The 27426-nt window shown below is 35.7% G+C and overlaps 3 protein-coding genes across 4 annotated transcripts; all 3 read right to left on the reverse strand.

Moving 5' to 3' along the window:
• On the reverse strand, nt 1-6837 carry LOC132123258 (uncharacterized). 2 transcript variants are annotated; one of them, XM_059533914.1, is made up of 11 exons: nt 6504-6836; nt 6276-6402; nt 5381-5556; nt 5076-5258; nt 4871-4985; nt 4638-4798; nt 3979-4137; nt 3514-3646; nt 3103-3413; nt 2959-2997; nt 1-498 (listed from the first exon to the last, which is right to left on the reverse strand). In XM_059533914.1, the coding sequence occupies exons 1-11, from the start codon at nt 6549-6551 to the stop codon at nt 106-108; spliced, it is 1845 nt and encodes a 614-aa protein (XP_059389897.1). In that variant the 5' UTR covers nt 6552-6836; the 3' UTR covers nt 1-105. The 2 variants fall into 2 exon arrangements, with proteins under 2 accessions (XP_059389897.1, XP_059389829.1); XM_059533846.1 differs by having other exon boundaries at nt 4638-4985; nt 6504-6837.
• A 2418-nt stretch (nt 6838-9255) lies between these two features.
• Nucleotides 9256-21551, reverse strand: stxbp2 (syntaxin binding protein 2). Its single transcript, XM_059559393.1, has 19 exons — nt 21445-21551; nt 20470-20519; nt 20310-20391; nt 19937-20013; nt 19730-19805; nt 19504-19607; nt 18738-18892; nt 18565-18649; nt 16750-16880; nt 16490-16597; nt 16364-16421; nt 14405-14470; nt 14238-14318; nt 12256-12397; nt 12068-12174; nt 11760-11858; nt 11587-11678; nt 9675-9835; nt 9256-9561 (listed from the first exon to the last, which is right to left on the reverse strand). Exons 1-19 carry the CDS (start codon nt 21479-21481, stop codon nt 9488-9490), a joined length of 1785 nt encoding a protein of 594 aa, XP_059415376.1. The 5' UTR covers nt 21482-21551; the 3' UTR covers nt 9256-9487.
• A 3507-nt stretch (nt 21552-25058) lies between these two features.
• LOC132123406 (protein PET100 homolog, mitochondrial) lies at nt 25059-26435 on the reverse strand. Its single transcript, XM_059534035.1, has 4 exons — nt 26373-26435; nt 26068-26154; nt 25941-25973; nt 25059-25757 (listed from the first exon to the last, which is right to left on the reverse strand). The coding sequence occupies exons 1-4, from the start codon at nt 26397-26399 to the stop codon at nt 25668-25670; spliced, it is 237 nt and encodes a 78-aa protein (XP_059390018.1). The 5' UTR covers nt 26400-26435; the 3' UTR covers nt 25059-25667.
• Nucleotides 26436-27426: the final 991 nt, after the last annotated feature.

Genomic DNA, 27426 nt, shown 5'->3' on the forward strand with positions numbered 1-27426 from the left:
AGATGCAAACAACCTTTTTCTAAAAACCAACAAGTTTAGCTTATTTGTAATACTGACATTCATCCAGGTGATGTGAAACAAGAATAAATAAACACATGTAGTGTCCTATCTTCTCTTCTCTTTACTTCCCTCTTTTTTCTCTTTCTTTCCACCACTCTTCCCTTTTCCTTTCTTAGCCTCCTTGTTCAGCTCTGCTCTGTCCCGTACATTATTCTGAGTGGTGTAGACTCTTTGGTTCAGAGAGATGTAGTCCTCATAGGGGCCCATTAGACTAGCCGTGTTTCCTGGGTGAGGAGAAGAGGGTCTCGAGTGTCCCTGCCTGGCAGGAGACCTGTGAGGAGACGCAGACCTGGAGCAATGCTGTCCGGGTGGGTTCACATTGAGAGAAAGCGGTCTGCCAGGCGTAGGGCTGAGAGGAATTACTATAGCCTCTCCCTGTTGTCCGACTGTGAGGAAGATTTCAGGGTATGGACATGGCTGGTTATCTGGTCCATGCGTCTGAAAGAGACCCAAAAATAAACATTACACTTTAGACTTTGTACTGTTGATGCACTTGAATAATTTGTATTTTTGGCTAAAGCATGAGAATTTTTCCATAAGCTGAGTAAACTAAAAAAACTCAACTTCTGATTTATTGTACAGTGTAGGCATAAATGTTCATGCATAAATCTGGAATAGGAAAACACTGTTTTGGTGCCCTAAGTTTGCTTTGAGCTGACCAGCTTCTATCGACCTGCTTAAAGCTGTTTAAAAAAATTTACTTAAGTGTACTTAAGTTGTAGTAATGTAATGAAAGGTTCATATTTTGGTTTTGGGAGTCTCCAACAACAGGTTGACATGCATGGTCAAAAAACACTTTCATTGTCTTATAATATGTGTTTATTTTACCTTATTTGCTCAACGACTCCCAAACGATTCGTTTAATGATAAATTTTTCCAAACCCCTACTTAACGTGACGTTAATCTGCAGTGATTGGTCTGATTGGTCTAATTTTAATTGCATCATGCATATAAACGCCTGAAAAAGCAGTGTTTGGCCCAATCCCAATTCTATTTTATACCCCTTCCCCTTCCCCTTCCCCTTCCCCTACCTCTTCCCCTTGTCCCTTAAAACAGAGTCTCAAGGGGTAGGGGAGAAGATATTCCCCTAAGGATTGGGACACCACTACCATGACGTCACATGTCATCATTCGTCGTCTAGCTCTTACAATACACACATATACTGGTGTGCTGGTGTGCATTAGAGCCTTTAATTATCGTTCTGTATTAATGAGCTGCTTACTGACACACAAACACATCAGAAATCGCGCAGCTCACACATCCAGGAGAAAATAAACTTGTCAACGCTGCCCCACGACTTTTATTTAATACAGTTTAAATACTGAATCGCTACATTATATTTTCCAGCGACGAGAGGATACAATCGCTGTTTTTAAGTAAACTCACTCTAAAAAGATAAACGAACAGATGTGATTACATGCAACCTCAATTTCTCTCTCTCTCTCTCTCTCTCTCTCTCTCTTTTTCTCTCTCGATTAGGCAAAATTTGAGAAAATGGTTTAGAGATTTCTAATTACTGGGGGGATTAGTCTACGGTATCGCCCTGATCAGACATATGCTGTGGCACTATCATGCAGTCTGTAATCGCTGACGTTAGCAAATATTAGCGATTTTTGGCAAACATTTCTTTGAGTAACATGACCGCTAATATGAACTCACAATTGAATTTAACATAAAACAAATGATTACTTTTCGTTAAAATCTTTATTTATGCCAAAAAAGCTTACATTTATGTGTCTTTTTGTTCGCTGTAGCAGCCATGTTGCCGAGATAATTCATACCCCTTAGTTTGAAGTGTGGTCCCGAAAAATCTTTGTTTGAAGGGCTATCTGGCCCTTTCCCTTACCCCTACCCCTCCAACCAAAAGAGAATCGAGACACCCCTACCCCTTCACGTGAACGCTCAAACGGAGGGGTAGGGGAAAGGGGAAGGGCTAAGGGGTAGAATTGGGATTGGGCCTTTGTGAACGCAGTGCTGCTTTGTGTACAGGTTTTTTTTGCTGCTCCAAAAGCGGCATCTAGTGGCAAAGAATGAATTTGCATTCATTTCAGACCAACACGAAAAGACCAACAAGTGGGAGAGGAATATGCTAATGTTTTATGTTGACATAAACGACTCATTTCAATGATTCAGAGTCGACTCTTTCTTTAGAGAGACAATAACTTTATACTTGGTGCACTTTCAGATTTAAAACATTGCCGGATGTTTTCATTCACTTACAGCTGTGTTACACACTGCATGAAAGGTCATTTTCAAAAATCCATGATAGGGGCACTTTTAAGAATGAATAGCACTTTTGGCAAATACTGTTGAAAATGGTAAATACACACACCATGAAGACTCCAGCAATAGCAGTGGCCTGCAAAAGCCTATTGTTTTTATATAAAAATGCAAGTCTTTTCTATACAAATAGAAAAATTCACAGTGTCCTATAGAAGTTCATAGTGACCACATTGTTACGCTACGAATATAACAAAAAACGTATACGATTGTCTATGCACCTCTTGCACTATATTCAAGCCTTTTGAAGCCATACAATAGCTTTGTGTGAGAATCAGACCATGATTTACATCATTAAATGAGTCTTCCCATCCACAGAGCTGTTCATTAAAAACATTGTTAAACCAGATCACTGAGTGAGTGAGTGAGTGAGTGAGTAAACTCATTAGGATAGTTCATTTTAACAAATTTTCAGTGCTTTTTGGCATTTAAAAGCTTTGGGTCCCATTGAATTTCATTATACCCACAAAAACAGCTGAAACATTGTGACGTATTCTGGTCTGTTTTTTTTTTTTTTTTGCAAAAGGCCATCATATGACTTTTGAGAAGTTTGGAAGTATGGCAATTATAATGATTTTGATTCTGTAAACAGTTTTTGTGGTCACCTTCAGTACCTACCTGATGTGGAGGGAAGCACATGGAAATCTGAAATGACATCTGTAAAACAAAAGTGTGCTTCCAATTAATATCAACAACTTAATTGGAATTGTTAGAGATTAAAAGCAAAGATAGATGCATTACACGCCACACCAAATCCCTCACCTGCACAGACAGATCATCATGCAGTAATCTCTCGGGGGGATATGAGGCCGATCTTGGGGGAGGCCCGACAGGTGTTTCTGGTTCACTGATGCTCAAAGTGGGAGAGGAAGGTCTGGAACAAACTTTTTTTGGCGCAGCAGGTGATGCAGGGGTCAGGGTAATTTTAGGGGCTAATGTTTTATTGTTCTCTCTCTTGGTTCCAGGGCTGCAGTTCTGGATGCCTGGCAATGAGCTAAGTGTCACGCGCTGGTCATCCAGTCGTCTGCTCTGACAGTTGGCCACCAGTCTGAAAAACTGCTCAGGATCTTCCACTGCATGCAACAAGCCAGTACAGTGTGGATATACATTAGGATTGCAGCAATGCATTTTTTTATAACGAGCAGGTCATTCATAATAAGCAGACTTGGTCACCTGTTTGACTAGTGTTTGGCAAGGAGGACGGCTTTTTAAAGGGTTCAAATGAGCACCGCTGGTCATCCATTCGCCGTTGCTGTGCATGATGCACCAGGGAAAAAAGCTGGTCCTGATCAATGCAATTTTGTACCTAATACAGAGAAAGAAAACAATGTACATTTCATTTATATTTGGGGCTCAGCAGCATTCTACCTTCACAGGAAAATAGTTTGGTGACCATATTAAAACTTTCTATGTTAACAGACAGCATGACGCAGACTTAACATGTTTTATTTTATTTTATTTCTATTATTATTATTTTTGTTTTTTAAAGGGACTATGTAAAATTTTAACACAAATGTTTCCATTTCATGCATTCTACCGGATTAAGCAAAAAGGCAAATTTTCATCCCAACAGGCAACTAACATTATTCAGAATGAACTGTGCTACAGTTGAATGCAGTCTGAATTGTGGCTGCTCACCTCGGAGGCAGGGCTGAATGTTTCCGATCTCTGGGCTGATTTAGAGGGTGAGCCTGATCCAGACAGGGATATGGGTTGAGATTGAGACTTCTTAGGGGGGGCAGGAGACCCCAGCTGGATATTGGGAGCATAGCATCGCTGATCATCTATCCGAGAGCCCTGCCAAAGAGACAATAATACAAGAGTGCATCGTTATCACAGAGTGCTTTTAAATTAATGATAGTCTATCCAGGCTTCTGTTTCTGGGCATGTACCAATTATAGAAACAGGAGAGCGCTAGTAAATGTTGATTAACATCTTAAAATAAGCCCCTTTTTTGCTGGCCTATATTTGGGCTCTTGCCCTTGTTAAAGCTGTGCATTTGTCTCACAAATGTATCATTCATCATTTTTTTATAAAACATGCTGCAAATTATTTGTAGAAACCAGGTTACATTTTTTATGATTCTTTGGTGAATAATTCAAAATAACAGCATTTATTTGAAATAGAAATCTTCTATTACATTATACATGTCTTTACTTTAACTTTTGATCAATATAATACATACTTGCTGAATAAAACAATAAATAAAAATATAGATTTACTGAGTCCAAACATGTGAAAGGGAACATATAATGCCTTTATAAATGATGAAGGCAACATCTCAGCATTTTACTCACCTGAATTCTGGAGACCATGCTGAAGAGGTGATCTGAATCCGCAGCAGTCATCCCACGAGGCGATGTGATCTCTGGCAGCTGGTTTAGCGTCGCCCGCTGGTCATCGAACCGCCGGCTTTGAGTGCTAGCAATGAGTTTAAAAAACTTCTCGACATCTTGATCTGGGTGTAGAGGAACAGAAACTGCACTGACTGGTTTGTTCTTTGATAAGTCATTACACATGACACACTTACCTGACTGGCTGTTCTCCATACGTCCAGGTGATAAAGGGTTAATTGAACAGCGTTGTTCATCCATACGTCTACTTTGTGCTTGACTAACTAGACACAACAGCTGATCCTGATCACGCTGATGGATTCAGAACAAGAATAACAGGCTTTTTGAGAAAAATATGGCTTAAGTATCTGAGGCTAGTGTAAATATAACATTCATACTCACTTGAAAACTTTCATAGTCCATTCTGTCCTTGTCTGATATAGGGTTGTATGAGGCTGATCTGGTTGTGAGAGTGTTGTAGGTGTCTGTATCAGCAGCAGTTGGAGGATTGTAGCTTGATCTTCTCATAGAGTCCTGGGCCCCGGGGGTCAGGCTCATTTTTGGAGGGTCGTGTTTCTTGAAACTCTACATGACAGGTAAACAAGTTCACTCTCAAACCTTTCTTATAGATATACACTGATTTAAAAAAAAAGTATAACCTTAAACTAATCTTGCAGCATGCATTATATATTGTTTGGAAAACTCACATTAGCTTTGCTGACCAGGCTGCAAATCTGATCAAAGTTTGTCTTCAGTACACTTCCATCTTTCGGATCTTTGATGGTGAACGCCTCCATCCCTGGCAATGAGCTCAGTGCCACCCGCTGGTCGTCTAATCGCTGACTTTGACTCTTGACCAGGAACTGGAAAAAAGCATCTGGATCTGGTGCAGAACATGCGGAGAAAATACTTTTTTAAGGGAAGATGTCAATGCAACTGGTACATTTTGAGATTTTGGACTATTTCGCTATCACAACTAGTGGAAAGAAAACATCCAAAATACACACTTGTTACATTACACTTTACTCATTTGCATCTGTAGATTTCAATTACAACATGTATTTAGAAATTAGTTTTCTCCTGCACTGAGCCAGAAATCTCCACTTCAGCAGCACTTAAATACAACATTTTATTATATATATATATATATATATATATATATATATTCTAAACGTTTATATCATTCATGTCTCTTATTTATGTTATATTTTTTTCCCTAAAACATGTTTTTTCTCCTGATTTATTAAGTGATAAATCCAAAGTCCCCTGTGTAAAAACATTTTTACTCTAATATATGAAAAAATTGAAACAAAAAATTGAACCTGGCTTTATCCAATGTTCAGATTTCTGTTCTGCAAATGTATGTTGATAAGTGCATGTTTAATTAGAAAATACCTAATTTTCATATTGAAATATAATACTTTAGAAAACATGTCATACACAAAAATGGTCTTTGATCAGATGTGTAAGTATGGGGAACTTTACCATTTTTTTTCACTTAGTCTTGCCTTAATAAATAAATAGCGCTAATAAAGAGCGTCGTTCAAAAGATCAGGGTGGAAGTAATTGAATTGGTGTTTTAATCCCAGTATCTGATCTGACCTGAGCTGTAGCTGTGAGTTTGTTGGTCTGTTGTTGGATCCGAGAAACCGCGCTGTTCTTCATCTATTCTTCCACGCTGAGCTTCACTAACCAGAGAAAACCTCTCGTCCTGCTCGACTGACACTCGCTGTCGAGACAACAACATCCGATTCACTTTTAACAGACAGTAGGCGCGAAAACCTACATTTGAAATTAAATCTGAAATTTAAAGATAAAAGTATCAAATACCTCCATTTTGTCCGCCACATACGTCATGTCCAATTCTACAATCTTCATCTGGATTTTCTTCTTATTAAAATGCAAATATCAGTGCATACTTCTTCAAAACGAGAATGAACATTTCTGTCATGCAGCGGTCGAGTAACGTACTTGTGCACAAACTTGTGAGCGAGCTTCTCTCTCGACTGAAGCGACGGATGGAGAGAGCTTTTAGAAGGTCTTAAGCTTTGAATATAACCCACCACAGCCATTAGGAAACATAGACGGGGGTCGTCTTTAATCCCAGATAAAACCAGTTAATCCTCTCCATCATAGCGCCAGGATCTTTTATCACGGGACAGTGACATCAATATCTCTCAGCAGCATCAGTCTGTGTTTGGGTTAATAACTCTATGGAACCGATTAATGGATTTCTGAAAATCAGAAGACAATGGGCTTAAATATTATGATCGTGATGTACAGGGAGAGTGACATTTCAATCAAGAGCTGAGGTACAGGGAGTGCAGTTGCAAAAGACCTGGAACTTTTAAAAGACTGTGAAATTAAGTGCTTAATTTTTTTTCTTTTTTTTTTTACAAAAATATGAATTGTTATTCATATTTTTGGGTGAAAGTATGAAAGCATCAGAAAACATACTATACTAGTATATAAGTATACACGTACTATACTAAACAGTATGAGCTGTTTGCATTAATATTCAACCCTCTTATACATCTCGTCTAGGTACAGTTTCAAACAGGAAACATTACAAAATGTTAAATATACAAAACTGACTACATAAAATTAATACAAAAAAAATGCCAGAATGGGAACCCATATAGATGTACACATATCTAGACCATAAAGATGTCTTAAAGGGATAGTTCACCCAAAAATGAAAATTTGATGTTTATCTGCCAACCCCCAGGGCATCCAAGATGTAAGTCGAACAGTAGAAAACAAACAAAGATTTTGAACTCAAGCTGTTGCAGTCTGTCAGTCTTATGATGGAAGTGGATAGGAATCACGGCTAAAACATACAATAAACAAAACAAAAAAACATACGCAAACAAAACCAAATTAAATCCTGCGGCTCGTGATGACACATTGATGTGTAAAGACACAAAACGATCGGAAGAGCAGTACTTACATAGTTTTATTTCTGATGCACTGCAGTGCCTGAACTGTCTCTGAGCGCCTCCTCAAAACACAGCCTGCAAGTGAGGCGTCTTCTTTTTCTTCTTCCTCTATGGCGGATCGCTGTACAATTTGAGAGAATGGTGGCAGTAATGCACTTATGAGTCTGCAATCTGTTGTAAAGCAAGAAGAAGAAGCCTCACTTGCAGGCTGTGTTTTGAGGAGGCGCTCAGACAGTTCAGGCATTGCAGTGCATCAGACTCAGAGATAAAAAAACGATGTACTGTTCAGTTTCTTGCACAGGCCAATCGTTTTGTGTCTTTACACATCAGTGTGTCATCAGGATCCGCAGGGTTTAATTTAGTTTTGTTTGCGTATGTTTTTTTCTTTTATTGTATGTTTTAGCCTTGATTCCCATCCACTTACATTTTAAGACTGACAGACTGCAATGATCTGTGTTCTCAGTTTGTGTTGTACTGAAGAAACAAAGTCACCTACATATTGGATGCCTTGGGGGTAAGCAGATAAACATCACATTTGCATTTTTAGGTGAACTACCCCTATGTGTGAATTGCAACCCCCAACTCACACAATAGCTCAATCTTAAGTAATAGAAACATAACGGTTCATTAATAAATGTCTTTATACACCTATGAAAGCATAATTATGTATATTATATTGCTTCTCTGTAAATATATTGTTAAATATTACACATTGCGCCTTTAAGCCAGGACTGCATTTATTTGATCAAAAATACAATAAAACAGTCACATTGTGAAATGTTATTACAATTTAAAATGTGTTTTCTATTACAATATATTTTAACATGTAATTTATTCCTGTGATGCAAAGCTGAATTTTTATCAGTCTTCAGTGTCACATGATCATTCAGAAATTATTCTATGCTGATTTGCTGCTTAAGAAATATTTTTAAATCCATGTTGAAAACAATTGTGCTAATTAATATTTTTGTAGAAACTGCGATACCTTTCAGGATCAGAAAGTTCAAAACGTATAGATTTTTTTGACAGCATTTGAAATAGAACATTATAAATGCATCCTTGCTGAATAAAAGTATTGATTTCTTAAAAAAAAACTGGTCTACCTATATTAATCTATCATAAACAGAAAGCAAGAAGAAACTTGTTATAGTCAAGTATATGCATAAGCAAAATGTATTTATTATCATTAACATAGACGACAAGCAAAAATACCCAGTGAACCACATCCACCTATCTATGATATAACGTAACAGTAAAAGAAGAAAGTGCACAAGTTCAGAGCATGAATAACAAAAATAATAATAATAATTTATACTGAGATGAAACATCTGATGCCTTCACCAACACAGAGGCAGAAAATATAACAAAACCCTGACTGTAGATTAAAAATAATAGCAGTATGATTAAAGCAGAAATCCAGTGTGATAATTTGTTACAGATGTCTTCAAATCAAAAAAAGATGCGAGGCAAGATTTAATCAACTGCACAATTATAAGCTTTTGGCAACAACTTCTCAAATAATTTCATTCATACATGGTCATATATATATATATATAAAAAGCTTATAATTGTGCAGTTGATTAAATCTTGCCTCGCATCTTTTTTTGATTTGAAGACATCTATATATATATATATATATATATATATATATATATTCATATATATAATTTAAATTAAACATCAGTCTTCCATAGTTTTAATATATATATACAAACATATGCTACCAGTTTAGCTTGTGTAATTAAAATTACTACTTTAAAAGACAACAAATAATCAGTAAGCAAGATCTAAAATGTGTCTTTTTACTGGTCAGAGTATCAGGTTTCACATGAGTTCGGAGGGATGGGATCAAGCAATCTCTTCAGCGATGTACTGCTAAACAGGCGCAGACTGGTCCAAATTCTTCAGATCGTTCAGAAAGTTGGTTGGAGTCAGCATGTGAGACGATCCTGCAGAAGAAAATGATGTTTGACATTATAAACAACTCAGAAAACACTAAATAAATACTGTGCTTTAAACTACGTAATATGCTGTACTGATAACAGAAGTCAATTCTTCTCACCAATCAGAACCTCCCATTTGCCCTCGGTGGCCCGGGACACTTCATAAGCAGAGCGCATCTCTGAATGCGTCATGCCACCAATCACAAAGATGATGAGGCGCGGGCCGCTGCGGTACTCTGTGGGAGCCTTGTTTTTGTGCCAGTGTCCGAACCGTGCGCTGCTGTAATAGGATTCAACAGTAACGTCAGACCACGTGCAAAGCATCTCGTCATTTGTAGCTTTGAAACCTCAACAGTTTAGAGCAAAAAAGATTCTGTTCATGGTTCATTCGTAATTTGTCCTCGGTGTGTGTCCAATTCTTAATTACAGAAGAGAATTAGGGCCAAGCAATAATAAATGGAAAACAGGACAAACACTGTGTGGCAACAATGCAGGTAGAATACTTTTCAATCCACAAATTAATATTTACAATGGATTTACTGTAGTAACACTAAACCTAATTAATACATTATTATTAAACACTCGTTAAGCAATTGATTTTCAATTTTCTGATTTGATACGTGATGAGAAGTTTAACAAAAGACAGACTACAGATACTCCTCCGTGTACTCTCCAACCCACCCCACTGCAGACACTGGATAACACCATCCAATGAGATGATATGAACATGACACAAGTGTGTTAATACTTGACTTTTTGCTCGAAATGTAATGAGATTTTTTCTTGTAATTTAACGAGTTTATTCTCTCCATGTTATTTACACTTTTTCTCATAATTTAAAGGGTTAGTTTATCCAAAAATAAAAATTAAGCCATAAATTACTCGCCCTAGTCTTACTCTTTAAGACGAATTTCAATTGGAATTGCAGTTATTTTAAAAAAATTATTTAATCTTTCAAGCAGTTTGATGGCACTCAGCAGATGTTGCACTGCATCGGTCCCAAAGAAGTTTAATAAAAACTCATCCATTAAAAAAGAAAAGTGTCTCACATGGCCCTGGGGGGTGAACAAGGGCCTCCTGTTGCAAATCGATGTGTTTTTGTAATATTCCGAACATAATAATCACTTGAATCTAGCTTGTGCTCACATTTGTAAATGAAGCAGTTCTGGGGGAATGATGTACGAGGTCAGCGCTGCGCATGCACTGCTCAGAAGTGACACACAGGGGAGAGATCAGAGCAAAACAATGGTCACCAATTAGAAGTACAAAACGAGGATTTGTGAAGAAGAACGTTGGAGGATTTTGATATAAGCCAAGAGGAGACTGGTTTTCCTATGCTAAAGTAAGGAAACTTTTACTTCCTTTGCTCCTGTTAACAAACATTGGTTTTCACGACTGACCGGCGCATGCGCAACACTGACCTCATACGTCATGCTCCCGGAACTGCTTCCGTTTTAAAACTGTGAGCGCAAGCTAGATTAAAGTGATTATTACTCATATTTCTCATAAACCTTTAATGAGTTTATTCTCAACATTTTATTTAGACTTTTTTCTTGCAATTTAACGTCTTTTTTCACGTAATTTAATGAGTTATTCTCAAAATTTTCTGACTTTTTTTCCTCAAAATGTGATAATTGAACATTTAATGACTTTAATCTCGAGGTGTTTTTTTTATTTTTTTATTATTGCTTGGCCCTAATCCCTTTCTGTACATAATACTAATAGAATTGTAAAAAGTAATGAAATTAGCCACATTGTTTAGAGTGTTCAATTAGTAATGCAAAACAATTCTAAAATAGAACATTAATAATGTTTGCTTTTCATTGGAATATCAGTGTATTTGCATGTCCACAAAAATCTTCTTCAACCTAGATATTGTTTTTCAATATTTATTCAGTATTGTCAGCTCAGGTGACTGTTTACTCTAGAAGTCAAGAAACTGACAGTACAACAGCTGCATAATAATGTGTAAATAATGGGGTCGATCAGTAATGTCTCTAGAGTCTGTGCGGCTGTGAGCAGTGCTGGTACCCGACTGTGGTGTCTGTGGTTGTGGTGGAGATGGGGGCGGGATCAGACAGAAACGGCCACTGCTTCCTGTCACACTTGTCATCAATGATATTCTGCAGAGCCAAAGGAATTTAAATGAGAATAATTACATTCTTAACATGATTATAAAGCTATTACTGCCCGTGTTTCCTGACCTCCATCACATCTTTAAGGGCGGGTGTCCACCGGGAGAGCTGATACGTGGATTCTGTGCGCTCCTTCCTGTCAGACAGAGTCTTACCAGCATTAGCGCCCTGAAAGACAAGACAGAGAATATGTCAGTAATTTGATAACGTATTGATCTTTAGGCCTACACAGGTGCCTGGACAGTTATTTCCTATTAAGAAAATCAGTATAACTCCTATGTTCATGAATAAGGAAAGGAAAGACATAAGGAAATAAAGAAAGACATCTGCAGACTGCACTAGGGCCCATCCTCAGACGTCTGAGCGCCTCATCTTACCCCAGTAATGATGGGGCAGCCCAGGTGCTGCAGGTTGGTGATGATGTTCTTGTCCTGCTGCACGTTTGCGTGCTGGATGAGTTTTGTGAGGTTCTCTTCACCAATGCCTGTGTGTAATGAAGAATCACTTCCATTTATTTCATTAAGCAGTCTTAAATGAAGTCATTCATAAATGCAAGTGTTCATACCCTTCTTCTTATGGAAAATGTACAGCAGTATGATGCGGATTTTGTCGTAGGGTTTGATCTCGGTGTTGAGCAGAACAGGGACGATACTCTTCATAGCGTCTTTGATCTGTTCCCCCTCAGAATCTGTTCCCATGGCCAGGTCCTACAGAGGAAAGGTTTATTGACTATTTTAATTCATAATGCTTCATTGTACACAGTTTTTTAAGGTCGTGAATCATCCCTCAAACAATGAGTTCAGTGTTCAGACTCTGAAGCAATGGAGGCTCCAGTCATATCATACAGATATGAAAAATCCTGTAAAATTGGTCTGACAAAGTCCAACATTGTGGTGTTCATATTAGCAAAACGTGTGTGGTTGGTACGATTTTGAAAGTTTTTAAAAGAAATGTCTTGTTACATTTAATTGAAAAAAAAAAAAAATGTAAAAATTTGTGCTGTCAAACGATTAATCGCGATTAATCATCCAAAAGAAAAAGAATTGTCTACATAATGTGTGTGTACTGTATATATATATATATATATATATATATATATATATATATATATATATATATATATATATATATATATATATATATATATATATATATATATATATATATAATACACACACACAGCATATATTTAGAAAATATTTACACGTATAGATTTATTATATATAAATATATTTAATATACAAATATAAAATTTTTCTTAATATATACATGCATGTGTTTGTATTTATATATACATAATAAATTTACAGTACACACTCATATTATGTAAACAAAAACTTATTTTGGATGCGATTAATCGATTGCCAGCATCAGTAAAAGTTTAAAATGTATTCTTATTATTAACATTTAAAACAGTTCCTGCTTAATATTTTTGTGGAAACCATCGTATTTAATGAATAAAAATTTCAAACCGCATTTTTTTATTTTTTTAAACTTCTGTCATCGTTACGGTCACATTTGTCCAATTTAATACATCCTTGCTGAAAAAAAGTACAAACAAATAATAATGGTTTCTTTAAAAAAATCTTACTACCACAAAAATGTTTGAATGGTAAAGTTACAACTTGTTACATTATTTCTATAAATACCACAAAAAGCATCCAAAGTGAGTCAGGGATTAACACCAACCAATGAGAAACAAAACAATCCTGAAACTAAATCTCTATTCCAACATTTCTTTCGCCCCATTTGTTTGTTACAACAAAATAGTTTTTAAACTACTTCAAAAAAAAAATCATACAAAATAACAGAATTATTCAAAGGAAACGAGGAAGCAAAATTATACATGTAATATCTTAATGCCCTGTAAGACATATCCAAAGCAAAACCATTAATGGTGTGAAATGTTCAGATTGTAAGGTATTAAACTTTTTAAAGTAATTTATTTATTTTGTTAAAAAACCTGGAACCTGCCATTAGTCAGAGGCAGATGTTGAGGTAGATATTTACATAACAATTACATAAAAGAATTCAAATTTAAGTCATACGCATGCGAAAGTCTATCAAAATAGGAAGTAGTTGAGATTATCCATCAACAAGACACAAAGTGCTATAAATATGGCACGTAAAGAACTGCATCAGCTGCAGTCATGTCCAGTCGTTACCAGCTGGTTATAATACATCCACACAGAGCAATGCACTTAGTTAAACATAAAACCCTCCATCTGCTATAGATAAAACATGGAGATGGCTGTACAATGTCTAGCCATGTTGTTGGTACTTACAAAGATTATGCAGCAGCTTCCTGTGCATTATTTTACTTCGACAGGTCAAAGTTCAGCACGCAAGCTGTTGCATACATTTACAATAAGCAGCTTAGACAAAAGGAAAGATCGTTACGGACCCTCTGAACTGGACCCATAAAACAGTATAAATTGTGTTTTAAAGATGTTGATCCTATCACTAACATTTATGAAATTCATAAAATGAAATAATTCTTCAGAAGTGATCAGATCTGGGTCTGAATCCAAACCAGGAAGCACTGACCTGTTCCACCTCACAAAGCTTGTCTACTAAGTTCTTGAACTTCTTCATGCAGGCATCAGCGAGGTTCAGATGGGTGGAGTACTGTCCAGAACACAGACAAAAAGTTGAAGACCTTGAGATGAAGACTTTAAGGGGAAAAGGAAGACGTGTTATGTGAGAAGACGTACCAGGCTCAGTTCTTTCTGGTACTGTGGCATCTTCTTCAGCATCTTAGACAGATCTTTAATGTCGGCCTGAGGGATGAAGGAGTATGAATTAGGAACAAAACAGAGTTTAATAGTAAATATATGTTGAAAAAGCTGGTAATCAAACAGTTGATGGTCCCCGCTTACTTCCCTTTCTTTCTGTGCAATGGAAGTCAAGGCATTCATAGTGTACTTTAAAATTTACGGATATTGTATTAATAAAATAAAATGTCACTTAAGTACACAATTTGTATATAACGTCAGATTTTAAAATGTACATTAAAGTACGTTTTAAATCATTCTGTATTAATTATTATTATTAATTATTATTACCGATGTACTTGCATTCAGCTGAAGTTGAGTAAAGTACAGCTAATTGCATTTTATAGTCATTTAAACTACAATCCTTTTTCATTAAATTGCAATAAACCAACCCAATCTCACAGGAAAATGTCATTATTTTAGGTGGTGGTGATTTCATCTTAAATTGTACAATGACAAATAAAAAAAACCCCAGCCATAAAACATATCCTTCATTAATTAAATCATAGAATTTTATGTGGATATGCCAAATTGTAAAATACTAACAAATTGCCAAGAGACTGTATTAACATACAACTATAAAAAAAATACTATATTCAATTCACACTTATTACTATTCACACTCTTTTAAATTTCATGATGTCTAAATTAACGTTATATGTAGTGCTGTCAAATTATCAATAAAAGTTTTTGTTTACATAATATATGTATGTGTACTGTATATATTTCTTATATACATACAAACATACACATGCATGTATACACTTCAATATATATAAAAATGTTTATGTATTATATATATATATATATATATATATATATATATATATATATATATAATATAAATTATATGAATATAAATATACGCATGTAAATACATGTAAATATTTTCAAAATACATGCATGTGTGTGTATTTACATATATAAAATAAACAAACAGTACACAAACATTTATTATGCAAACAAAAACGTTTATTTTGCATGTGATTAATCGTTTGACAGCACTATAATGAGCAATCAAGAGCTAATGAACCACAGTATACGTATAAAGTAACTTAAACCTATACTACTAAATGCTCTAGAAATGTTATAATGCATTAACTAATGCTAACCAATACGTAGTGGTAGTATACAGTATATATTTATTTAATGCCATGTCAGCATCTTAGGCTATTTTCATGGCAAAAACAATTTAAAATTCAAGTATAACAATAACAAAAGTTATACTACACAAGATTTTTTTAATAAACATATTATAACAATTCAAAAACGTTTTCTGCCAAAATTATACTAAATAACTCTTTAAGAGAGTTCACTTCATGAAAGAGTTTTCTACATGCATTAAAAGCTGGACAGTCCAATAACATATGTTTTGTCAACCAATGAACCTCATTATGTGAAGTGTTGCCTTGTTGAATTCCTTTAAACCATGAAGCATCTTAAGAAGCACCGTTTGTAATTGTCAGCACAAACAAATCTGAACTTCTGTATGACACAGATGCATGTGTACGCATGCCTTTGGTGTGAGAGACCCGGGTTCGAATCCACTGTGAGACACCAATGTGTCCCTGAGCAAGACACTTAACCCCTAGTTGCTCCAGAGGCGTGCGACCTCTGACATATGTAGCAATTGTAAGGCGCTTTGGATAAAAGCGACAGCTAAATGAATAAATATTAAATTTTACATTTATTCAGCTAAATGAATAAATGTAAATATTCACGCATTTAGCAGACGATTTTCTCCAAAGCGACTTGCATTCAGTGCATTCAGGCTATACATTTTGTTTGGCAGTATGTGTGTTTCCTGGAGATTGAACCCACAAACTTGCGCTGCTAACACAATGCTCTACCACTGAGCCACAGGACCCGACTAGTAGTGGTCAGAGAATGCTTGTGTACCTTGTCTGTGTTCATCCTCTTACTCTCACAGAAGGTGCGTAGCAGCTCCGTCACCTTCCTGAAACAGAGCAGAAGAGCTCAGCACAGAAGGCCAGCAGAGACACGTGAAGGTAGAGCTGCTCTTACTTGGTGACGTCTGCTATGTGCAAGTGCCGCAGCTGCACCCACAGCTCATCGTCCTCGTCCAGCAACACTTCCTTCTCTCGAGCCTCTCCGATCCCTGTCGTCTGATACCTGCCAACAATAAGCAACAACTCATAGACTTCCAGTAATGATTTCATACACCACTGCTCAGATTAACTGCTCACAACCAGAGTAAAATGGACCCTCCTGATTTATTATGATAGGAAATAAAGAGCTCTCTGGAAAAGCAGACCTGCACACACCTGTAAATGTCTTGTTCGATGTCTAGCAGATCGTAGGCCATAGCCTGAAAGGTCAGCTCATGCAGGATTGGAGAGATGGGATCATATCCACGGTCCACTATAAGCAGCTGGGAGCGAGCTTTATCCGTGCCCTGCCCAGGAAGATCAAATGCAATTATAGTTCCTTAAAGTGAGGATTTTTTAAAAACAAACAAACCAGGGAAATGCATCAGTGTGTTAGACGAGTTTCAATGTCAGACGTAATTAGACGTCTGCTTAATAAGCTTGTCTGTCACAAATATTTTTAGATCTTTCTCTTTTTAATGTATAATAATAAAAATAAAAAAAACAGTTTGGGGTTGGTAAGATTTTTTTTTACATTTTTATAAGAGGTCACTCATGGTCATTAAGGCTACATTTATGTGTTGAAATCACAGGAAAAACTGTAATATTGTGCAATAGTATTACACTTTAAAATAACTGGTTTCTATTACAATACGTTATAAAATGTAGTTTATTCCTGTAATGTAAAGCTGAGTATTCAGCATCATTACTCCAGTCTTCAGTGTCACATGATCCTTTATTCAAATATGCAGATTTGTGGTAAAAAAAAATAAAATAAAAAAATTGTATTATTATCCATTGAAATGGATATATGTTATATGTGTGTGTGTGTGTGTGTGTGTGTTTGTTTTGTAGAAACTTTCTAGAATCCTCTGAAGTACTGAAAGTTTAAAAGAACAGCACTTACTTGACAAAATCTTTTGTAACATTATAAATGTCTTTACTGTCACTTCTGATCACTTTAATGCATTACTGCTGAATAAAAGTATCCATTTATTTTAAAGAAAACAAAAATAAATCTTAGTGACCCCAAACCTTTGAATGGTAATTAATACTCCGGGTCCAAAATTAACTCACATATGTTGTATTTTATTAAAATATACGCTTTTGTGTTTTGTTATTCTTGTTTTTTTTGTTTATAAACAGCATAGATCACCAAATAGTCAATAGTCACTTAATTCATTAGTCAGTGTCTTTAAGAAATGTCACCAATGAGAAGAAATACCCATTGTGTGTTGTTGTTTCTTGTATTTTAATGACAGACGTCACCAGCTTTTTATGACCTAACAGGTTTGACAATAACTATATAACGTTTTTAATTCGTAAAAAAGTCCAACTGTCCAGTGACATCTTTTATACTTAAATAAACTGGACATTTATTGGTTAACGCAATGTCTGATGTCAGTGAGGTTTTCCCCAGATGAGTCTTGCTTCCTCTCTTGGTTCCTTCCTCATCTACTTCGACATCCTGGGGACTTCTTTTTCACTTCTGTCAGCTTAGGCTTGTTCACTGGGGGTTTTAAGAGGCTATTTTTGTTTACCATTTATCTACTTTATTTTTCTATTGCTATTTATTTTACTAAAGCTGATTGGAACAAGCTCTGGTGCTGCAGCTGAAGAATGGACAAATATTCTGAAATGTCAGCAAATGAAAGAAAGCATCCGAGGGAAAATAGATGAGAGGTTAGAAGTTAAAAAAAAAGAAGTAAGAAGAACATAGATCCAGCAGAGCACGAAAAAACAAAAAAAGAAAACTAGATTTGCATTGACACCCACCTCAAGCTTAGGACATTACCAGCTGACAGAGGAGAAGAGGAAAAAACACAGAGAGAAGAGAAAATAGTCTGGAAACCAGAGTAAGAAATAACACCGCAGTTAAGAAGTGTCCATTTAAACTGAAGAAAGTTTGAAGTATATGTGTGACAAGATAGAGGATGTTTATAAAACAAATATTAAAACCATTAATGCATCATAAATATCCCGACATCTCACCTCTCCCATACTGGGATTGTCTGCTTTATGTGCATTCAGACGGTCCATCACCATCTCCGCCAGGGTGAAATTCTCCTTTGGGCCCCTCAGAGAAACATATCAGGTTTACACTTCGAACAAATCACATTACCCCAAGAAACTACAAGTAGAGTCAAGTGAAGGGGCATCAGTACTGGCGGTAGCGGATGGCTGGGTACTCCTTCAGTGTGTCACAGATTGTGGCGATCTGCTCGGCCATGGCCTCCATCATCCTGGCCCTGTCATCTAGATTAGTCTGAGTTGGGCTGTAAAAAGTGTGGAAGGAGCTGGGGTTGTCCAGAGTAAACACCTGCAACAAAAACAAAGGGTGTCGAAAACAACTAGATCCGTATGTTTTAAGACAGTGTAAAACCTCATGCAAAACTCACATCACCTTCAAACATTTGGGGTCAGTAAGAATTTTTTTGAAAGAAATAAAAACTTATTCAGCAAGGATGCAATTAAATTGATAACAAGTAACAGTAAAGACATCTACATATTAATTATATATATATATATATATATATATATATATATATGCGCAAAGGATTTATATTTAAGAAATCCTAAGAAAATATATCATGATTTCCACCAAAAAACTAAACAAAAACAAAAAACCAGCACATGCATGTTTCCAAAATTGATAAGAAATATTTCTTGAAAATCAAATCTGCATATCAGAATGAATTTCTGAAGGAATTCTGAAATTTATATCAAAGGAATAAGTTAGCTTTCAAAAAATATATTACAATGGGAAATTGTTATTTTATATGATAATAATAACATTTTACTGTTTTACTGTATTTTTGATCAAATGCAGCCTTGGTGAGCATAAAAGACTTTCAAAAACATTTACAAATCTTGCCGCCCCCAAACCTTTGAATGGTAGTTACTGTACGTGCCTGCAATGCTACCACGCACCTGCGACTCATATGGTATGAAAGCCACATTGACTTCTTTCAGGGTTTTGATGGCCTTGGAAACCCTCGACCTCCCAAGCTCAGCAAAAAGCCCATCAGGACAAGCTGAATGCAGGATGAACAGAGATACAATAACTACACAAATCCAGATCATGCACATCGGGCAACCATGATGCACTGTCTTCAAAATAAAAACATCAAAGCAAATGGAAAACTTATTGTCTTACTGTCCGTAAAGAAGATGTGTGCTGCCTTGTATGTGAAGACTGAGTCTTTGAAATCCCCAATTAGAGATTCAATTGACTGGAAAAACAGAAATGAGTTCATTGAAATCATTACATAAGACAGTGGGTGTTAACGAAAATATATTTAGAGAACACTAGACATTATATTAACACTTCAACTGTGAGATGTGGGTAGTCAAGAGCGCTCACTTTTGGCCCAGGAGAGATGAGATAAATGGCCTCCAGACTAGGGATCGGCTCCCTCCGCTTGTTTATGTCCTCCACAACTGTGAAGGAAACAGGACAGCTCACATCTGGTTTTCTTAATTCAAGATTTTTCTTAATGGTTAATGAGCCAACCATTGAAGGGCAACACTGACAAATTTTGCAACAAAAATCTATCTGGCACAATGGAAACTTTGCAACTGCTGACAGCCTAGTTTCTAAAACAAAAAACACCTTTCACACTTCCATTTCTGACACTCTGGCATCTTTATATTGAAAAGTGTTTCACAGCGAAACCTTGTGAGAATCACACTAACACATCCTGAACCTGTTAAGGAAAAAAAAGAAATATACTCACTTGTAATGCCCTCTGCCATGATATCAGACATTTTACAGCAAGAGGACAGAATCCGCATACTGATGTGATCCACGATGAGCACCTACATACACACAATACACCAGATTATGAGGAGTCCGAACGAAGAGAGTAAAACTTCACGCTGCTGTACCAAGATCACCTTCCATTCCCCATCCTTCTTCACACTCTTGATGACACCGCTCAGGATTTCTACAGTCAAATGAGATCAACAATGTAGTTAGAGAACATCAACATCAGCGGTGAAAGCATTTATGGCATTTACAATGATGTTGAGCCTTATGGTGATCAGCATTAGTCTTTTAGAGCAAGTTAAATATCTTTCTGGGCTATTTGCTTTAGAACGAGGACTACCAGAAATAAGAAATAAAGAAGAGACTGATATTGAGATTTGGTTCTCAAAATTACATCCCTGGTTAAATAAGGTTTATTTAGGATGGATGGATGGATGGATAGATAGATTTCACAAACGTATCGTGCATGAGCCTACAAAAATTCTTAGAAAAAATATCCCTTATGACTGTTTTTGTGGTCCAGGGTTGCATATGGTCAAATTAAAAATAATTTAAAAAAAAGGAGTAGAAATCTTGGCATATAGACGCTTATGATAGAAGGGAACAAAACATAGGCCTGGAGAAATGTAATAATAATTCAAAATGTAATAATGTACCAATATTAATATTGTGAAGGGTGTTGTGCATGGTCTAAATAGGTACAAAAAAAAAAACAGTAATTTCCTGTGTTTTTATTGTGTCCGGCGTGAGAATGATCACAAGACCGCAAATGACACAACATAAATTAAACAATGCGCTGCAAGAACAAGTCTATTGTCTCTTCCATTAACACAAGACGTTTCTGAGACAGTAAAAGTGTTTAGTAAAGTCGTTAAACCTTGCTGAAGGTCTAATAAGCAGAAGTTAAAGTTTGTGCACAGCTTCACACGGAAGTTTGGTCTATTGAGACGTAAGTTATCAAGCACTCACTGTACACCTGTTGCTATGATTCTACATCAGAACAGGCATATACATAACTTATATCATTATGTAAGCTCTGAAACATTTGCTACATGGACAGCATGCGTTTTAAGGGCCGTATTGCGGGATTAAATCAAACTTACTCTCGTTTACGATCGCTTTTAGTCCACTCGGAGCCATCTTGGCACTTCCTCGTCGACAGGTCCGCTGTTGTGAAATTGACGGTGTTTGGTGAGTTTGGTTTCACTGGGCGGAGCAAAATATTCACGAGTTTCCTGTTTCGCGTTAAAATGTTTTTAACTTTTCACGTTACGTTTCAGCTTCGAACAAAGCTTAGTATATAATTGTTCGCTTGTGCACAAAATGTTATAAATTGTTTCCTGTGTTATATGTCTATTCAACGATTGCAGCCACTGATTTGCCAGAGGTAGTCTATCGTTACAAATGGGTCAACAGCTGTTAAATATTTTTTATATTTTGCTATTAAAAGTAGGCTATTTTGTTTAGCCTGTATATAACTTGCTCACTGTATTATGCGACTGTAAGGTGAAAAATAACAAACAATAATAAGACTCTTTTTTTTTTTAAAAGAACAAGTTTTTAACTTTTTTTTCTCCTTAAAAAAGCTGTCACATGGAAGTACATGACAGTCTACAACCAGTTGATGTGGAGAAGCTGTTTGTTTGTAATTAATGTATCTGTTAACAATCAGTAGAGTTTGCTACTTGCACTTTTGCCTGTTATTTTCTTCCTAGTTTGCAGAAGCACTTCTAATGGGGAAGACTTTAATTTTCTCATGTTATATATATGAGGCCACTATTGCATACATGAAGACATGAGTAATGAACCTCTCTCTCTCTCTCTCTCTCTCTCTCTCTCTCTCTCTCTCTCTCTCTCGATGCAGTGAATGGTAGTTGTGTGTACTGTATGATGACTGAAGGAATGTGTACTTTATCACTGTAATAGTTAAACAAATCAAATGCAAAAAAAAAAAAAAAAACTGATAACACGTATACTATATGATGCAAATGTTACATTATTTGGCCAGTTTTAAAGTTTCACTACAAATTGTTCCTGAAATCCACACTTGTGGCATCAAGATAATCAAAGGTAATCAGACCAAGCGCAACTAATGAAACCTGTTTCACAGATAAAGGCTTTTGAAAAAAGATCATGTTGGTGGATATTCTACTCATATTAAAAACATGTGGGTCATTCTTGAATGCCTTATTCTGCAGTGGGTTTAAACAGTCTGGTCCCATTGATTTGGAAGCATGTTTTTTCTCCTGACATTTAGACTGACTTCATTGAGTTTGTTTGTGGAGTATAAATCTCTATTTGACATTTGTTGTTCATATGGGAATTTATAACAAGTTTTAGATGAATGTATGATGCACTTTATATAGCGCTCTTTTGTGTATTGTTATAAACCCAAAGCGCTTTACAATCATGTGGGGGTGGGGGGTCTTACCTAAACCTCCAGCAGCGTGCAGCATCCACCTGGATGACGAGACGGCAGCCCCAGGACAACCACACACCAGCTACAGGTGGAGAGGAGAGAGAGAGATAGAGATAGAGCCAGTCAAGTGATTGGGGATTATATTCATAAGAGATATTACTGACCACAGAAATCCTATGACACGTGCTTGCTTGTGTTGATCAGTAGGCCTAAACACCTGTACAAAGTAGACACTTGTGTAGTTTTTTAAATATGACCATGTCTTTCATATTTAAACAGGTGTGTTGTAAATGTAATTTATGTAATGACTTCACCACATCTGTTAATACAATTTTAACCCAGAATCAGTTGCTGTCTTTAATCAGCAAGAACAATCTACTTTTATCTTTGAAATGAAAATATGCAAATTACTGTATGGTTTGCTTTAGCCATTTGTTATTAAACTATACAATTTTTTACTTGTTATAAGTTTGAAGAATAGAAATAAAACATTGTTAAAGTACTGCAAGGTTGCGGATTTCACAACTTGACCGACACACCTTTGAGTCAAAACGATTTTCATCTGAATCTCAAATTCATCTCAAAGTGCACCACAATGCAGTATATAATTAAAAACACAAATCACGTGGTAATACATCTATGCTAATATATACATATATATATATATAAATTAAAAATTAAGAGTGTTAATAAAGTTAAAACCTTTCCTGTTGAATGATTGATTGAATGAGTGAGTGAATGAAAGTTACACTTTGTCAGTTTTCTTTAAACTAGTCCTGTCAATAACTGAAAAATAACTAATCACACATTTATTTCTGTAATTAATAGGGATAAATTGCAAAACATTAAAATGTGTAATATTGCAATATATGTTTTCACATTGAATCTTGAAATTGATGTTTAAAACACATAAAGACAGTATAATTGTTTAATAGCATATAAATGAAGGCCAGTATCACTGATTTAGATAGATGTGTTCGAGACCAAGACAAGACCAAGATCAACTGATTCATTCAAAGCAGCTTATTTATCTTAATGAATCACCACTGTGTGTTACACGGAAACACAACAGTTGTTATTGATTGCAGGACTTTGTTAGGAACTATTTTTGTTGCAGAAAAAATAAAATAATAATTTTGTTGCTTTTTTAAAATAAAATTAAAACTAGGTCTCATACAAATATATATATATATATATATTGCAATCATATTTAATTTTTTTGTGCATTTGCATTCATTTTGAAGAATTTTTTTTTTTAACAATTTCCCATTTAATTATAAACGGCACAGCAGTAGCAAAATAAATCAAATTAGAAATAAGTTATTGATTACACTTACACAGCAGGAAGTATTACTGTTGTGGTCTTGAAATAAAATCCCGAGTCCTTTTAGAGACTGAGACAACATGAATTGGAGGGTTTTTGTTAAATGTGATCCAAAATCATCAAAATTAAAAGAACCAAAGACTTAAACTACTTCTACGTCTGTGTGCACTGAATTTATTTCATACACAAGTTTCACATTTTGAGTTGAATTACTGAAACGAACTTTTCCATAACATTCTCATTTATTGAGCTGCACCTGTGTATGCCTGCAGGAGGCAGTGCTGCACAGTGTTTCCAAAACCTGCAAACTGGGAATGAACAAAGCCTGATAATACCTATTATTTCAGTATAAGCATAAATGTGACCGTGGACCACAAAACCAGTCATAAGGGGCAACTGTTAAAAATCTGAATAAATAAGCTTTCCATTGATGTATGATTTGTTAGGATATAACAATATTTGGCTGAGATACAACTATTTGAAAATCTGGAATCTGAGGGTGCAAAAAAAATTAATTATTGAGGAAATCGCCTTTAAAGTTGTCCAAATTAAGTTCTTAGCAATGTATATTACTTATCAAAAATTTTATTTTGGTACATTTACGAAAGGAAATTTACAAAATTTAATGTAACATGATCTTTACTTGAAATCCCAATGATTTTTGGCATAAAAGAAAAATCTGTAATTTTGACCCATACAATGCATTGCAGGCTATTGCTACTATTATACTCATGCTACTTTTGACTGGTTTTGTGCTCCAGGGTCACATATTTATATGAAAATAAGCCACAGTGAAGATTTCACCTCCCTTGTCACTTACTATGGAAAGGAAATACAGACAAACTCTATGAAAGATTAACAGCATTCAAAAGGATAAACTTTATCATTAAAATTAATTGTGCATGTGCATCTTACATTGTCCTTAGTAGCCATATATGAATATATTGTTTCATCTAAATGAACGCTAGGAATAATTCAGTAGTCACGGTGTATTAGTAGAGACGTCAATAGTGTCTTGGGACAGGTGTGGTGACAAGTAATATCCTCGTCTTACTGCCTGCATTAGCGCTTTACTGTCCACTAATTACTGCCACACAAACTTTACATTAACTGTTATCAACAGTGGTGCATAAATTATTCAAATCAATCAATAAGGACATCACCAAGTACTAATTCATTACAATAAAAAATTAATGGGGCAAACATTTCTAGTATGGAATAAACAATTGGATTACTTCTTTGTATCCATATTATGTTATGATCATATAATACAATTAATTTATTTTCAAAAAAAAAACAGCAACAACATAAAGCAGTGTTTTCACAACTATTAAGAAATTCAGATTACACACAATAAAATCAAACCATTCGATTGCGAACATTCAAAGGCAATGAAACATATATTTACAAAAATATACCTTTTCCCCACCCATTTCTTAAATTATGCCCATAAACAATATTCTTATGTTTCCCACTATATGGTTTGAGACTTTGGGAGAAGCATTACAGTGTTTCCATGTAACACATGAAGGCTTGATCCCAAGGTCGCATTATGATGCATAAGAAGTGCTGCTGTTTTGGAGTCATTCCTCAGACTGCATGCCCATCTGTTTCAGCATCCTTTGCTCCCTTCGCTTTCTCATGCGCTCCTTGAAATCCTCCAGCTCCTGCCTCTGTTTCAGCATGACAAACAGAGCATGTCATTGAATCACACTTCTATAAGCTATACATATTTATATATTGATCACTCCTGTGGGATGCTGCTGCTCAATAGTAAATGATCCAGCTATATATCCGTTTAACCTAACATAACCCAAGTAAAAGCTGTTTGATTACAAAGTGCACAAAATACTTACATGCATTTTCTCATCAGGTGGGAAGATTTCCCTCTGAAAAAAATTATGATATAAAATGATCATACATCAGCAACTGCATTCATTAATATATAAAATAATACTATTATTGACTTGGTCAATAATGAACCTTTCGCTTCACGATGTATTCCTCAAAATATTCCGCTTGGTTTGATATCCAAAACATCGCCACTGGAAACGACAGATACACCATCATCTGTTTAAAACAATAAACACGACAAATCTGTAGATGTTCGCATTTGATAGGTTATTCACATAAGCGCAGCAGTGAACGAAGCATTTAGAGTTTGGCAAAGTGGGACCGTCTCAGCGTCTGTACGTCTTTTTAGTTTCCCAAAGATGGTTTAATTGATTCATATATAGTTTATTTAGACAGACCCACTTGCTTACGAGTGTAAATGTCATCAAACTCACCCTAAAAACCTCTATTTTAACCCCCATGTCCTACAGCTTGACAGTCACGCATTCAGGCACTTCCTGTTTTGTAAGATGTCAAAATAAAAGTCGCGCAGTCACAGCCGTATTTTATCCTACATTGAAAATACTACTTTGTACGAGCGCGCGTGTGTGTTTTAAAAACATGCATGTGCATTTACTATAAATCTCGAGACGTGTATTTCAGACTTCTATCTTGTAACATCTTTCATCTTCCGGCAGACTCTTTCCTCTTACGCAAGCCAGCTGCTGGCTTATGAAAGCGCGTGCAATCTTTGACCGGATGCAGGTACAGCATGATGCAAGCATGCAGTAACTTTACATCAGATGCACTGTACGTCTGTTGATCCTAACATCTGTATGTTTTTGCTTGACCCCGTGAAACTCAAAATCAATTAAAGGGATTCACATACAAATTAAATCGTCATTTCCTCACCATCACGTTCAGTTTTCCCTTTAAGAAGAACACAATGTGATACTAGGCAGAAATACTCAGTTTTCGGTCATCGTTTACTTCACTGTTATAGAAAAGGATGCATTGGAAGTGAATATTGCTGAGGCTGCGAGTCCAGAATATTCTACCATATTTTCTTTTTGAAAAAGGTACAGGTGAGAAAAGATTTTAATTTTTGGGTGAATCTCACAGAAAGTGTGAAGAAATGTCCTGGACACATTTCACCCCCAAACCAAAATGAAAAAATAAAAACATTAAATTTGCTATATTGCAATCTTAAATCACTTTTGAAGTTGACCAAATGAAGTTCTTTAGCAATGCATATTACTAATAAAAAATAAAGTTTTGATATATTTGCAGTAGAAAATTTACAAAATCTCTTCATGGAACATGATCTTTACTTAATATCCTAATGATTTTTGGCATAAAAAAAAAAAAGATAAAAAAAAAGATAATTTGACCCATAAAATGTATTGTTGGCTATTTCCACAAGTATAACGGTGCAAGGTCGCCCTGATTTAGCCAAGCAAGACATGTTCCTGGATCAACATTAATGTCTAAAAACATAGACTTGACCCA

Source organism: Carassius carassius, chromosome 1 (assembly GCF_963082965.1).
Source record: "Carassius carassius chromosome 1, fCarCar2.1, whole genome shotgun sequence".
NCBI lineage: Eukaryota > Metazoa > Chordata > Actinopteri > Cypriniformes > Cyprinidae > Carassius > Carassius carassius.